The sequence below is a fragment of the Arachis ipaensis genome, chromosome B1, assembly GCF_059453495.1.
Source record: "Arachis ipaensis isolate K30076 ecotype BB chromosome B1, ASM5945349v1, whole genome shotgun sequence".
NCBI lineage: Eukaryota > Viridiplantae > Streptophyta > Magnoliopsida > Fabales > Fabaceae > Arachis > Arachis ipaensis.
The window spans coordinates 8,758,305-8,772,124 of NC_142436.1; the positions used below are offsets into that span (position 1 = coordinate 8,758,305).

Sequence of the window (13,820 nt, forward strand, 5' to 3'; positions counted from 1 at the left end):
CTCTTAGATCCATTCTGACTTGAACGTCGGAGTGTCTTTGCAGGTACCACCCCATTGCTCCAGGCAAGTGATCCGGCATCTGCCTCAACCCGCAAGTTCTCGATCCATCTCTCAACCCGTACCAGAGACATCTTGTACAGTTTATAATTTAAAAAATTAAAGACTCAATTAAAAAGATACAAAAAAATAATGTTAAAATATTCTAACTCTTTAAAAAAAATATTCGAAATTCAATAAAAAATTATTTAAAATTTAAACTCAATAAAAATTTATATTCAATGTGTTTTGTATTAAATATATTTAATAACCTATTATATTATATTGGTTGAAATTAGCTTTTATAATGTTAATTTTCTAATAACACTTTATTATAAAAAAAAAAACATTTTTTCAAAATTTTTTAAAAACTAATTAATATTATATATATTTTGTTACACTATATCTTGTTATAAAAAATTTATTTATTTTTAATGCTTATATTAAAAATAAAAACAAAATTTAAATTAATAAATTTTAATCTATAATATAATAATAATATAATAATTATTTTATATATTATACGAATATAAATTAATTATTTTTTTATTTCTAAAAATTTTAAGAGCTTGTTTTATATATATATATATTTTGATGAATGTAATACATTTTTTTATATAAATAATTTAAAAAAAATCTAATAGTTAATCTATTACATTTTTTATTTTAGTCCAAATTAAATATTTTTATTATTTTTGGAAAGAACATCTTTAGCAAAAAATAAAATAGGAGTCTTTATCTCAGTGGTCACCTTATTTCATAGCACTAAAAGCATATATCTTTCAGTTCTTTTTTTTTTCTTTTGTTTTCTTGAATTTTATATCCAAATAGTTTCCAAACTAGTATGTACATAAGAAACGAATAACAACGTGGTCATCACTCCCATTTACACATAATTTGATTGGTGTGTCTGAAACCACAAGTTAACACAAAGCTTCCATCCATTCTCTTCAAAACAAAGCTTTCCACAAGCACATAACACCCAAAATTTTCCCATTTAATTCCCCCTTCAAATTTCTCATCTCTAATTATCCTCTCTTGCCTCTTATTCCTACCCAACCAACCACCTCTTTCTTGCTCCCATTTCATTCTCTCGACAATAACCAAATTCAATCCAACACTGACCTCTCTTCCCACACTAAACCAAACCACTCCATCATCACCATTTCCTTCACCCCAATCAGCTTCCTTTCCACCACCCACCATAGCAAATTCTGTTTCAACAACAACATCCACTAACACCCCATCATTACCTTTACTACCATAAACACTATTATTCTTCATTGACAAAATCTTCTCCCATCTTTGCTCAAGTGTCAATGTGTAAAACACAGATCTTTTCATTTGGTCCTTGAGTTCCATTCCTTCCTTTACAAACATAAATGGACAGTACCAATTCCCAATGACCACAGAACCAGAACTATCATTAGACAATGGGAAATCGAATGCCGGTAATTGACCGCGCAACAATTGATTTAGGCCAAGAGCTTCTTCCAACTTGTAATTCTTGGGTGTAGAAGCTTCAACAGTCCAACCTTTCCTCCTTAAGAATAAAGGAGGGAACCCATCAGGAGCAACAGACTTTGCATGGAATCCAGAACTCTTCTTGATTATCTCGAATTGTTGCTGTTCGTTAAAGGGGTCCAAAGGTCTTGGTTTAACATCTTTCACAAAATTGAAGCATAAACAAGTTCTCATATCCTCTTCCTTTGAACTTGTACATGCCTTCCTGCTCGTCAACATAACAAAACAGTTTGTAGAATAATAATAGTACTATAGAAGGGTAAACTAAAAAAATAATGATAAAAAAAATCCATTTTAAAAATTGATAAAAGTAACTCATTGCCAAATAGCTTTCTTATTGTTGGAAAAAAAAAAACACTAATGTGCCAAAAGCAAATATTTATGTGGAAATCTTAGATAGTAGTATAGTACCGCGTCAACTTTTTTTTATCAACAGAAATTGAACTACTTGATTATTCGTTATTTTTTGTCAATTTTTTAAAATCTTTTGAACTTAATGCTAATACATTTTAGAGAAAATAAGACATCTTTGGAATTTTTTTTTCTTTTTGGTAGGTGCTTCAATCTTTAAAAATATAGTTTTTGTGGTTTAAAAAGATTTATGACACCATAAATCACATATGCATATACGACAGTATGAACACTTTTCTCTAATTCAAAATTCGTATATTCTTATGTGCTTCTATTGAGTAGAGAACATGATAGCCAGTTTCAAATTGACAAGATAAATTCATGGATATCCATAAAACATATCAATTCCAAAGCAAGATTAATTATTTTGTGGATTCAAGCATGGAGGGAGAAAGATTAGCATACATACCCTTGATGCTTTCCTTTCCTCCATATAACATAGTAGCGGTTGGAAGACAAGGGCTGATTAAGAACTGGAATGAACATAACGTCGTCGTAATCCGTTGTGGACCCATTTCCTCCTCTATTAACAGTATAACTGACGGTCAGATTCTCGCTCTGAGGAAAAGGGAAATGGCTGATGTTTCTGTTTTTCAACAAACCAAAGAACCAATAGCTTTGTGCTGCTTCATCTTGGAGAACAAGAAAACCTGAATTTGGACCCTCTGAAGAAGGTGCCTCAGAAAGGGCATTAACGTCTTTCTTTAACAATGAACGAGGCCATGTTGAATACATTCTTGATTCTTCTTAATTTCTTTCTCTTCTTATTCTTTACGCCTAGCTTTGGCAAAACAATAAAAAAAATACTCAATAACAAACAAATTAAAATAAAAACAATCAAAATAAAAAATCAAGCACCATAATCAGACCGCTAACGATTTCAATTGCATAAGCCACCCCTTTTGATCTAGGGCACCTTATTGGATAACCGCATTCATATCAGACTTTATTTTTCATGTCCCCATGTTATTTATAAAAGAATAAAAGTTCACATCTCTTTTCATGCTTTCCATATAGCAGAGCAAAATTTAATCAGTCACAAACAAGATATACAAGACCAAAATTCAACTAAATTAATTCAGATTCAATAATCATTTTAGATTTTAATAATTCAACATTCAGCAGAATCATCAATCTTACTTTCATAAATCATAAGAACAGAATAAATAAAAAACAACATAACAGAAGTACAAATACAAGTGTACCTCAAATTCATTGAACAATATTGAAGTACTTACTAGAGAAAATAGAGGAAGGAGGAGACTGAAGTCACACAACAGAAGGAGAAGGAGGAGGTCTTACCTGAACTGGACAGTCACGTTGAAAATTTTAGATTGAAAGAATAGGATTTGGGGGATTTATTGCTAGGTTTTCATGGCCTTGAACTCAGATTGGGCCTTTGGATTGGATTGGGTTTCAATCAGGGCCAAGGAAACGTCTTTTTCAATCTGGAATGCAGCATCGTGGCAAAAGAGCGATTTCATCGGCGATTCTGCGGGTAGCAGTTTCCGCAACTCGAACTGCATAAACGGCACGAAGGGGAGTGGCAGTAAATTCACGAAGCTACAAGTTAGTTACATGTGGTCCTGAATTCTAAAATGAATTGTTTGATTTGCTTATTTGCTGTTTTCTTTTTCTTGGAATTAAAGCTGAAACTACTGGGATGCTGGATGCTGGATGCTCTAATTGATATTTTAGAAGGAATAAAGAGAGCAGGGGACTTCATGATGAGCTTGGAAGTTGGAATATATAAATTTTAAAAACTAGTGCCCATCAAGCTGCATTTTTTCTATAGAGATGTATGTATATTATAGCGAATGCTACGGTGATGAACGCCGATGAAATGACGTGGAAGGCACAATTAAGTCACACGTGTCCCTTATTCCCTGAGAAGAAAAGATAACTTCTGAAGTGGTGCAGGAGTTTGTCTTATGTCATGTCTCTCTTTTGTGGGATTAGATGAAGTTAATGACATTAATTTTTTTTTAAGTTAATGACGACATTGTTATTATTTTAGTTAATCTTTTGGGTCTTTTTGGTGGATTGGCCAATATTTTTGTTGTGATTTGGATATTGGGTATTATGGTTAATATTTTTAATCACTAGAAAAATTATGATTTTGGTGTCACAAATTTAAGATTGGAACCCATTATGACCAAAAAGAAAGAGATTGAATTCTTGGACCAACTGAAATCATAAAAATAACAACAATGATAATAAAATAGAAGAGAATGCTTACTATGATGGTTTTGAATTTAAAAAATTGAAATAAATAAATTAATAAAAACAAAAAATATAAATTAAATGATAAAAACTAATTTTAAAGTTTTGTAATTCTACCATTTGTATATTATTTATATTATTTTATTTTTCAACTTATGTTGATCCATTATTGTTATTATTCTTTAATATCTATCTATCATTTATGATTTTTTTATTAAAATCAATATTCTAAAAAAAATTAATTTGTTTAATTTTTGGTTAATAAAAATTTGATTGGTATTTAAAAATGATCATTATTATTTTATATTTTCATTAAATAATAGAGGAATCCATACTAATATTTTGTAATTAAAATTAATATTTTAATATAAATTTTTTAATATTATAAATTTTATATTTTACTTCTTCTCGAAATTTTTTGGTCACACTTATTTCTATAGATCGATGCTCAAACTCTTCACATTACACAAGGTACACCCTAATGATTATAAGTATATATATATATATATATATATATATATATATATATATATATATATTTTATGATTGTTATTATTCTCACACCAAAATCTTAATTTTTTATGATTGTTATTATTTTCACACCAAAATTCTTGCTTTTTTATTTTTTTATTTTTTGGACATGGATAAAATTCAAAACCCAAATCTACTCTTATACTTTCCGTCTTAAACTCATTCATTCTTCACTTTCTATTACACATGCAGCATCCTTCCTCTACTGTTTTCATTAGCAAAATCAAATTAGGTTGTATTGGAACCGGTGTTTTGTGCAACCTCGCCGTCGTTTAGAAAGCTTGCTGACTTTAGATGCCTCTTTATTGCCGATGTTTTCTTTTTCCATGAGAGGTTAATTTTGGGTGAAAGAGGATGCTGCATGTGTAGTAGAGAGGGAGGAATGAATGAGTTTAGGATGAAAAGTTTAAGAGGAGATTTGAATTTTGGATTTTATTCATGTCCAAAAAAAAATTAAAAAAAAAAAATAAGAATTTTGGTGTGAGAATAATAACAATCCTAAAAAAACTAAGATTTTGGTGTGAAAATAATAACAATCATATAAAATTAAAAAAATATACTTGTGATTATCAGGGTGTGCTTTGTGTAATGTGAAGAGTTCTAGGGCATCAATCTGTAAATAGGTGGAGTTAAGTCTCAAAGTAGTCCTTGAACTTACACTCAAGCCTCAAAGTAATTCCTGAAGTTAATAATTACTCAAATTCATTCGTAAACTTGTATTTCAGGACTCATAGTAGTCCCTGAAATATTTTCTATTTATCAAAACCTTAAAACGACGTCGTTTTGAGGAAAAAAACAAAAAAAGAAAAAGACAAAATAAAGTAGCGTAGAATCCCCCAATTTTATAAAAGAAAAAAGAAAGAAGCACAGCGTAGAACCCAACCCCTCCCAATTTCCAAGCTGTTTCCTTCTCTATCCCCATCTTCAACCCCTTTTCCTCCCTCAACCTTTACCTTTTCCTTCTCCATCCCCAATCCGACCTCTTTTTCTCCTCCAACCCTTCCCCTTCTACTTCCCCAACTTGATATCATTCCTCTTTCTCTTCTTCTTTTTAATTTGATGCCCTCCTTCTCCTCCTTTCCAACTATAATCTCACACTCACAAGAGCTCTCCTCAACCTTTGCTGTTGCCGCCTTTCGTGGGCCTCCGTTTCGCTGCTGCCGTGTTCGCCTGCCTCCATTTTCGCTCAGTTTTTCTCTTCTCTCCTCTGGCACGGTTCTCTCTCTCAACCATGGTATTTTTTTCTTTAATTTTTTTAGTTATTCAATCATTGTTCTTTAATGTTTTGGGTGATTATTACTGCTGATCCTGTTTTAATATAACAACAATGGTTAATTTTAGGGCAAAACACTATAATAAGCCAACATCAATCCAAATTTACCTATATGAGCCAAAATGAAAATCGATACAGCAATGAGCCAGATCATATTTTTATGTAATTCGAACCAGGGTAGTTCGAACTTCATCCTCAAATAATTCGAACCAGACCAGTTCGAATTTCGACGAAAAAATTGAATGTAAATCGAACCAGACTGGTTCGAACTACCTATGCAAGTAATTCGAACCACTCCAGTTCGAATTAGGGGGAAATGTGTTCTTCATGTAATTCGAACCACCCTGGTTCGAATTACGCTTAAGCAAGGTTGTTAGTAATTCGAACCACCCTGGTTCGAATTACTAGGGAATGGGCTATATAAGGAGTTCGAATCAGCCTCATTCGAACCATTCTCACCTTCCCCTGCCCCACCAAATCTCAGAGAAAACGACCCAGATTCTCTCCGCGAAATACCTGAACGCAATATTCTGCTCATGGGAGACAATCCGGCGCGGTTATATCGCTTGGACGGAGTCGCCCATATAGCTGGGGTCATCAACGAAGAGGTTAGTACGGAAATAACTTTGTTTTACCGGTACATGTGAGTTTGTGGTTTGGCATGCGAGTAAGATATTGGTTTAGTTGGTGGTTTATTTTAGTGGTTTATGTTAGTGATTTCTGTAAATGGTTTATGTTAGTGGTTTTTGTAAGTGATTTATGTTGGAGGTTTATGTTAGTGGTTTATCTTAGTGGTTTATGTTAGTGGTTTATCTTAGTGGTTTAGGTATGTGGTTTATATAAGCGGTTTACGTTAACGGTTTACGTTTGTGGTTTTTGTTAGTGGTTTATGTTGGTGGTTTATGTTAGTGGTTTATGTTAGTGGTTTATGTTAGTGGTTTATGTTAGTGGTTTATGTATGTGGTTTATTTATGTGGTTTATGTAAGCGGTTTACGTTAACGGTTTACGTTAGTGGTTTTTGTTAGTGGTTTATGTTGGTGGTTTATCTTAGTGGTTTATGTTAGTGGATTATGTTACTGGTTTATGTATGTGGTTTATGTAAGCGGTTTACGTTAACGGTTTACGTTAGTGGTTTCTAGTAGTGGTTTATGTAGGCGGTTTAGTTGTGGTTTTATAATGTTAGATCTTTCATGTCAGTAGCCTATGGGGGTTTCTAATTTAAGTTTCTTATGCAAATGGTTCTCGTTCTTGGTATTTTTAAGCGGCTATACATAGTAAGATTTTTTGGTTTATCAATTATCGTGTTGATTATGTTTGTCACCGGTAATTAAGCTGGTTCTAAGAATGCGGTTCATTTCTTCCACAGCCTCAGCGATGCATCAGGAGCATGCGGCGGCAGCAGGGCATGGTCCTGGATGACAGATACGTTCCGTACCTGCAGATGGCTGGTCTTTACCATCTTGCAAGGTTGAACGATAGATGGTTCCGGTTGGACGAGGCCCTTGTGAGTGCTTTTGTTGAGCGATGGCGTCCGGAGACTCACACGTTTCATATGCCGTTCGGAGAGTGCACTATCACACTGCAGGACGTGGCATACCAGCTGGGTTTGCCAGTGGACGGGCGTTACGTCAGCGGCTGCCTATCAGAGTTCCATATATACATCGAGGGTGGCCGTCCAGCCTGGGTTTGGTTTGAGGAGTTGTTTGGAGTGGTACCTCCTCCTAGCCAGGTTCAGAAGTACGCGGTCAACTGCAGCTGGTTTCAGGAGACGTTTGGTGAGTGCCCGGAGGGAGCTGATGAGGATACTGTGCGTCGTTATGCCCGTGCGTACATCATGATGTTGTTGGGCACGCAGCTTTTTGCGGACAAGTCGGGTAACCGCGTTCACATCAGATGGCTTCCGTTTGTAGCTAGGCTGGAGGAGATGGGGACCTACAGCTGGGGTTCTGCAGCACTGGCATGGTTGTACCGGTGCATGTGCCGTGTGGCGAACAGAAATGTTATCAAGCTAGCGGGCCCACTTCAGCTACTTCAGTCATGGATTTTCTGACGATTTCCTCGGTTTAGGCCTGCAGGATTTGAGACGTTCAGCTGGCCACTGGCCTCGAGGTACTTCCCTAATCTTTGTCTATTTCAATTTACTATTGGATACCCTAAGCACACATATAAGTAGCGGTAACACATGTGCATGTTGCAGGTGGTCAGGTTACATCTCTTCCAGTAGCGAGAAGGGTCCTAGAGTTCAGACGTGGAGGCTATGGATAGACCGGTTGCAGGATAGAGAGGTCAGTATGTAACTTAATAAGTTTTTTTATTTAACCACAATTTACGAGTTGGCATCACGAGTTGCCCTGACATTGTATCGTTCTGCGTGCAGTTTATCTGGATGCCGTACAGTAGCCCTGACGTACTTCAGGTCGTGCATCCCGAGGTTTTGGAGCCTCGGCATATGGTGCTGTGGCGGTCTGTTACATCGCTTATCTACTTTGCCGTCATAGAGTGGCATCAGGTAGACAGAGTTCTTCCGCAGTTTGGAGGGGTGCAGCCCCGTCCACAGGCCGCCCTGAACATCGACTTTCTGATGTCGAAGGACGGCAGAGGCGGCGATCGATGGTTCCCGTCCCATTTGCAGAAGTGGCATCAGTATTGGGAGGACCGTACGGAGAGCGTGCTGAGATTCGATGTTGTTGCTGACCCCGGTCCGTCGCATCTGTTCTTGGATTGGTGGAGTCAGCACGGGAAGAGGTTTTTGTCTCCGGATCCGCAGTTGGGCGATCCGAGAGCCACTGCTATTCCTGTTGAGGCCTCACAGCGGGGAGCTGGGCAAGTACCTGAGATGGATCGGCCTGACGACGTGCCGGATAGGAGGCGGGTTGATAGGAGAGCTCGCGTGGGCACACGTCGTAGCCAGCGTGACTGGGGTTGGCTTGAGCGTGCTATGGAGGCTGGCGACGAGGCCGGACCCGCTAGGGGTCGACGACGACATCATCCTGGCAGAGGTAGAGGGCGTGCTGCGGTTCATGCCGCTGCACCTGACCCTCAGGACGATGACGATGATCAGCATGGGCCTGAGGGCGGGGATGGTGCAGGGGCGGCCTCAGTTGCTGGTGGTAGTACCCAAGATGGGGTTCACGGAGGTGAGTGGTATGGCTCCGGGATGGGTGACGGGGCTGAGCCTAGTGACGCTGGACTTGGGTCCGGTCCTTTTGGACATTACTTTGTTGGAGTACCCACCGACGACCAGCCTCGGCAGGACGGTACTCCATGGGTTATTCCCGGATCACAGTGGCAGGACTTCCTTGGGGCAGATACGCTCGATCCGGACTTCGGCAGTCCACGGTTTCTGGCGGAGATTTCGGCTATCATGCAGGAGGACGAGCCGGGCAGGAGGCGTCCTCAGACCCCTGCCACGCAGGCACCCTTAGATGTTGATCTGAACGAGCCTGCTACGACTCCTGTTGGTGACCAGTTTGCTTTGGGAGGTACCCCACATTCCGCTTACACCGCTGCATCACAGTCTGTCGCCGGGCCGTCTGCCGCACCATTCCATTTTACGCCACCCGCACAGCCTACCCCACATGAGGACGCAGATGAGATAGAGGATGAGGAGCCGTTCATCCGCAGAGGTCAGAGGCCACGGGTTCCCCGTCGTTGTGGGACAGGCTCCCACTTGTTTAGATGATTTACATTTCATGTATTTTGGACGTTAGGGTTCACTCATGTATTTTAGATGATTTACTTTAGAGCTATTTTTCCTTGTTGTATGCTCATTTTATTGTACTTAAAAATCTGTTATTTACCTAGTGGATTAGTGACTATGTATTATCATTGAATCATATGACACTGTAGTTATCAACTTTTGCAGTCATGGGATTTCTAAACAAATTCAAATTCAGATGCAACTTTTTCATTACTAGAAGGTAAAAGGATAAACAGATAACACAAATCATCTTCAATAACAAGTTACAGGAAAAATAAAATCAATGAACACTAACAATAACAAGATCGCTACTACTGGCCCCCCGTGTGAGACGGTCCTCCAAGCTGTGGGCAACTCCTGCAGGTGTGTCCGGGTTGGCGACAAAGACCACACCTCTTTGGCCGATTCGGATCTGCCTCGTCCATGTTCGTCTGTATCCTAGTGGATCTCGGACGACCCTCTCTTGCCCGCCTCTTGGCAGGGTCCGGGATCACGGTTGGCCCGTCGTAAGGTGGCCAGAATCCCTCCGGTATCGGCGGTGTGAATCCCATCTGGTACACACGGAACACTGAACTAATCTGATACACGCTGTGAACATAAGAGGACCAGGTAACCCGTGAGTAGGCGCAGCATGCAAGTGCGTGCTGGCACGGGAAATGAAGTGCCTGGAAGTACCCGCAGTCACAGGTCCTGGATGCAAGCGATACTCTGTAGGTACCTAATGAGAAAGAGCCCGTCGGGGTGGTCTCGGCTACGGTGAACTCGGAGTTATCCCGGTCATACAAAGTCACCGTGAAGCACCTCGAATTCTTCAAGTTGGCCTCTATACATTTCACCAAGTACTGACTGAATTGCTGTCCGGTTCCCATCTGGGCCTCAGCCTCTCTACCCTTGCGAACAAAGAGTTCCGCAAGCCTTCCATATGTTGCCTTCACCAAAGAGCAAACAGGGAGGTTTCTGACACCCTTTAGGATTGAGTTCACACACTCCGAGATATTCGTCGTCATGTGACCGAATCTCCGTCCCTCGTCACGATGCTGAGTCCATAAGGAATAATCAATCCGGTTCGCCCACTCACACATCGCCGGGTCTTCAGACCGAAGAATATCAAACCAGTAATCAAACTCAACCTCGGTCTTGGCATATGCGGCATTCACTAGAAGCCTACGTGCATCCTTGCCCTTGAAGGTAAGGGCAAAATTAGCCGCTACGTGTCGAATGCAGAATGCACGGTATGCAGATGGAGGTAACCAACCCCTGTCCGGAGCCTCAAGCGCAGCCTTTATGCCGTTATGCCTGTCCGATATAACCAGAAGACCGGGCTGCGGTGTCACGTGCTGTCTAAGGTGGGAGAGAAAGAATGACCAAGACTCTGCATTCTCACCTTCTACTAGTGCGAATGCAACGGGTAGAATGTTGGAGTTCCCGTCCTGTGCAATCGCGATGAGCAAAGTACCCCCGTACTTCCCATACAGATGGGTCCCATCAATGCTAACTAAAGGCTTGCAATGGTGAAATGCCTGGATGAGCGGTGGAAACGTCCAGAAAAGTCTGTGAAAAAAGGCTTGAGACTCGTCTACTTGTCCACTAACTCGAACGGGGCTCGTCCGTAGGATTGCAACAGTACCCGGCATCGTCAATTGGACTCCCAAAACCCACCTGGGGAGCTCGTTGTATGACTCATCCCAGTCACCATATACGAGGGCAATTGCCTTCTGCTTCGCCATCCAGACCCTCCTGTAAGTCGGCCTAAACCCGAAGTGTGCTGCCGTGGCATTTAGGAGCACCTTGATGCTGACGGATGCATCGGCCCTAACCATTGGCATAACGAACGCGGAAATCACATGATAATCCAAGCTCCTGTGGTCACTCGAGATGGAGGTCGCAAGACAAGTGTGAGGTCCATTGTACCGCTTGACCTCCCAAATGCCCTTGCGCTTCCGCAGACTCAGTCGAATCAACCATGTGCACCCATTCCCAAACTCAGAACACTTGCCCACATAACGGCGATGATCAGACTCCACAACCTTGTACTGTACCCCTCGCCGGATGCTGTAAGTCTTCACACTTAACAGGGCCTCGTCTTTATCCTGAAATTGCTGACCAACCTGAAACTCTGTCAAACCAGCAGTCCCTTCAGCATCTCTAGCTCCGAATCCAACAGAGTGCCCTGAAACACCCTCTTGCCTCATGGCATCTAGGTCCAAAGAGGAAAAAAGTGGTGGATACTGCTGTGTGCCAGAACTAGAACCACCGACTACCAAAGCAGGCTCAGTCGCTCCAACCTCGTCGCCGCTGTCATCCTCAATCATATCCGGCTCGACGTCGTCCTCCTCTACATCACCCAACACTCCGTCACCGACGCCAACCGGTGGAACTCCCTGTAAAGCGTTCGGCAGAATATCAACTGATCCTACCACGTCGCCTACTCCATCATTCAGATCAACAGCAAAAGACGGGGAGGCGACTGGTTCGACCGCTGGCTCGTACACAGGGACGGACGAAGAAGCAACGGCAGGCCTTGAACTCGAACCGGCTGCCGCTGCTTCAGTGGTGGCATTCCGGTTCGAACCCCCTGAGCTGGATACCACATCAACCAACTTTGCCAACAACTCTGGTGTCCTAACCTCGGGAAACTGCCTCCGACATAGAAACATGACTTGCAGGTCCTCATCACTACCAATCGTGAAGCAATCATACTTCACCGTATCCTGCAAGACAGTGATTGGAATGCGATAGAAAAACTTCTTCACTCGCTTCGCACCTTCCAGACCGAGTTTCATCAGCACAGATCTAACAAGATCATCATAGCTCGTCGTTGGTTTCACGACGATACAGAGAGGATCCTTATCTGTGAACTTCACACCGGAGCGAGTTTTTCTCTTAATGGATCCTCTATGGTGAACCAAAACCCCAAAACTTTCCTCACTAGCCATATTACACCCTCTATGAGAGCAACTCACGTTTAGAACCATATATATACTGCACTGTCTACCACTAATTCGAACCGGACTGGTTCGAATTCAATTTGTGTAATTCGAACCAGCCTGGTTCGAATTACTTGATGCAGCTTCTCCCTATATAATTCGAACCAGTGTGGTTCGAATTATGTGATACGTTTTCCTCCCAAATAATTCGAACCACCCTGGTTCGATTTACTTGAATGAATTTTCCTCTTCATAATTCGAACCACTCTGGTTCGAATTACTAACGAATTGAGTTCGAACCACACTGGTTCGAATTATATAAATATAGGATTTGGCTCATTGCAGAAACGAATTTCAGTTTGGCTTATTTAAGTAATTTTCAACTTCCCTTGGTTTATTCTGGTTTTTTGCCCTTAATTTTAGTTATTTTCTATTTTGTAATTATTTATTTTTTTGTGGTTGCTGTTTAGATTGATTGATGCTTGCTATTTAAGTTGATTGATCTTTTCTAATTAATGGTAATTTTTTGTGATATTTTGTGTTGTTGGTTTTTATTTTTGTGATCTGTTGAAGAAGAAGAGAAGAACAGAGTTGAAGAAGAAGAAGAAGAAGAAGGGGGTTGTTGTGTTTTTTTTAATATAAAACGACGAACGTTTTTCTATGCTTCTTTTTTTTTTGTTCAAAACGACGTTGTTTCAAATTTCTGATGAACGGAAAATATTTCAGAGCGGAGTACAAGTTCAGGGACGAATTTGAGTAATTATTAACTTCAGGGATTACTTTTAGACTCGAAGGTAAGTTCAGGGATTACTTTGAGACTTAACTTGAAATAGGCGTGATCGAAAACTTTTGAAAAGAAACAAAATATAAAATTTATAATATTAAAAAATTTATATTAAAATATTAATTTTAATTACAAAATATTAGTATGCACTCCTCTATCTTTTAATGAAAATATAAAATAATAATGATAATTTTTAAATACCAATCAAATTCTTTTTCTTTTTTTTTAATCAAAAATAAGGAAACTCAAACCTACAACCTCTTAGCTGAGTATGGAGAGACTATGTCATTTGAGGTATAGCTCATTACTAATTAAATTCTTATTAACCAAAAATTTAACTAATTAAATTTTTTTAGAATATTTATTTTAATAAAAAAATCATAAATGATAGATAGATATTAAAGAATGAT

General features: G+C 39.7%; 2 protein-coding genes across 3 annotated transcripts; both read right to left on the reverse strand.

Moving 5' to 3' along the window:
* Positions 1-791: 791 nt before the first annotated feature.
* Positions 792-3,947, reverse strand: LOC107618266 (uncharacterized). Of its 2 annotated transcripts, none has more exons than XM_016320385.3 (3): positions 3,274-3,947; positions 2,381-2,752; positions 792-1,765 (listed from the first exon to the last, which is right to left on the reverse strand). In XM_016320385.3, the coding sequence occupies exons 2-3, from the start codon at positions 2,704-2,706 to the stop codon at positions 913-915; spliced, it is 1,179 nt and encodes a 392-aa protein (XP_016175871.1). In that variant the 5' UTR covers positions 2,707-2,752; positions 3,274-3,947; the 3' UTR covers positions 792-912. The 2 variants fall into 2 exon arrangements, with proteins under 2 accessions (XP_016175871.1, XP_016175799.1); XM_016320313.3 differs by having other exon boundaries at positions 2,381-2,748; positions 3,274-3,754.
* Positions 3,948-10,010: 6,063 nt separating this feature from the next.
* Positions 10,011-12,674, reverse strand: LOC148575660 (uncharacterized). Its single transcript, XM_088502406.1, has one exon. The coding sequence runs from the start codon at positions 12,672-12,674 to the stop codon at positions 10,011-10,013; it is 2,664 nt and encodes an 887-aa protein (XP_088358532.1).
* Between the last annotated feature and the right edge of the window lie 1,146 nt (positions 12,675-13,820).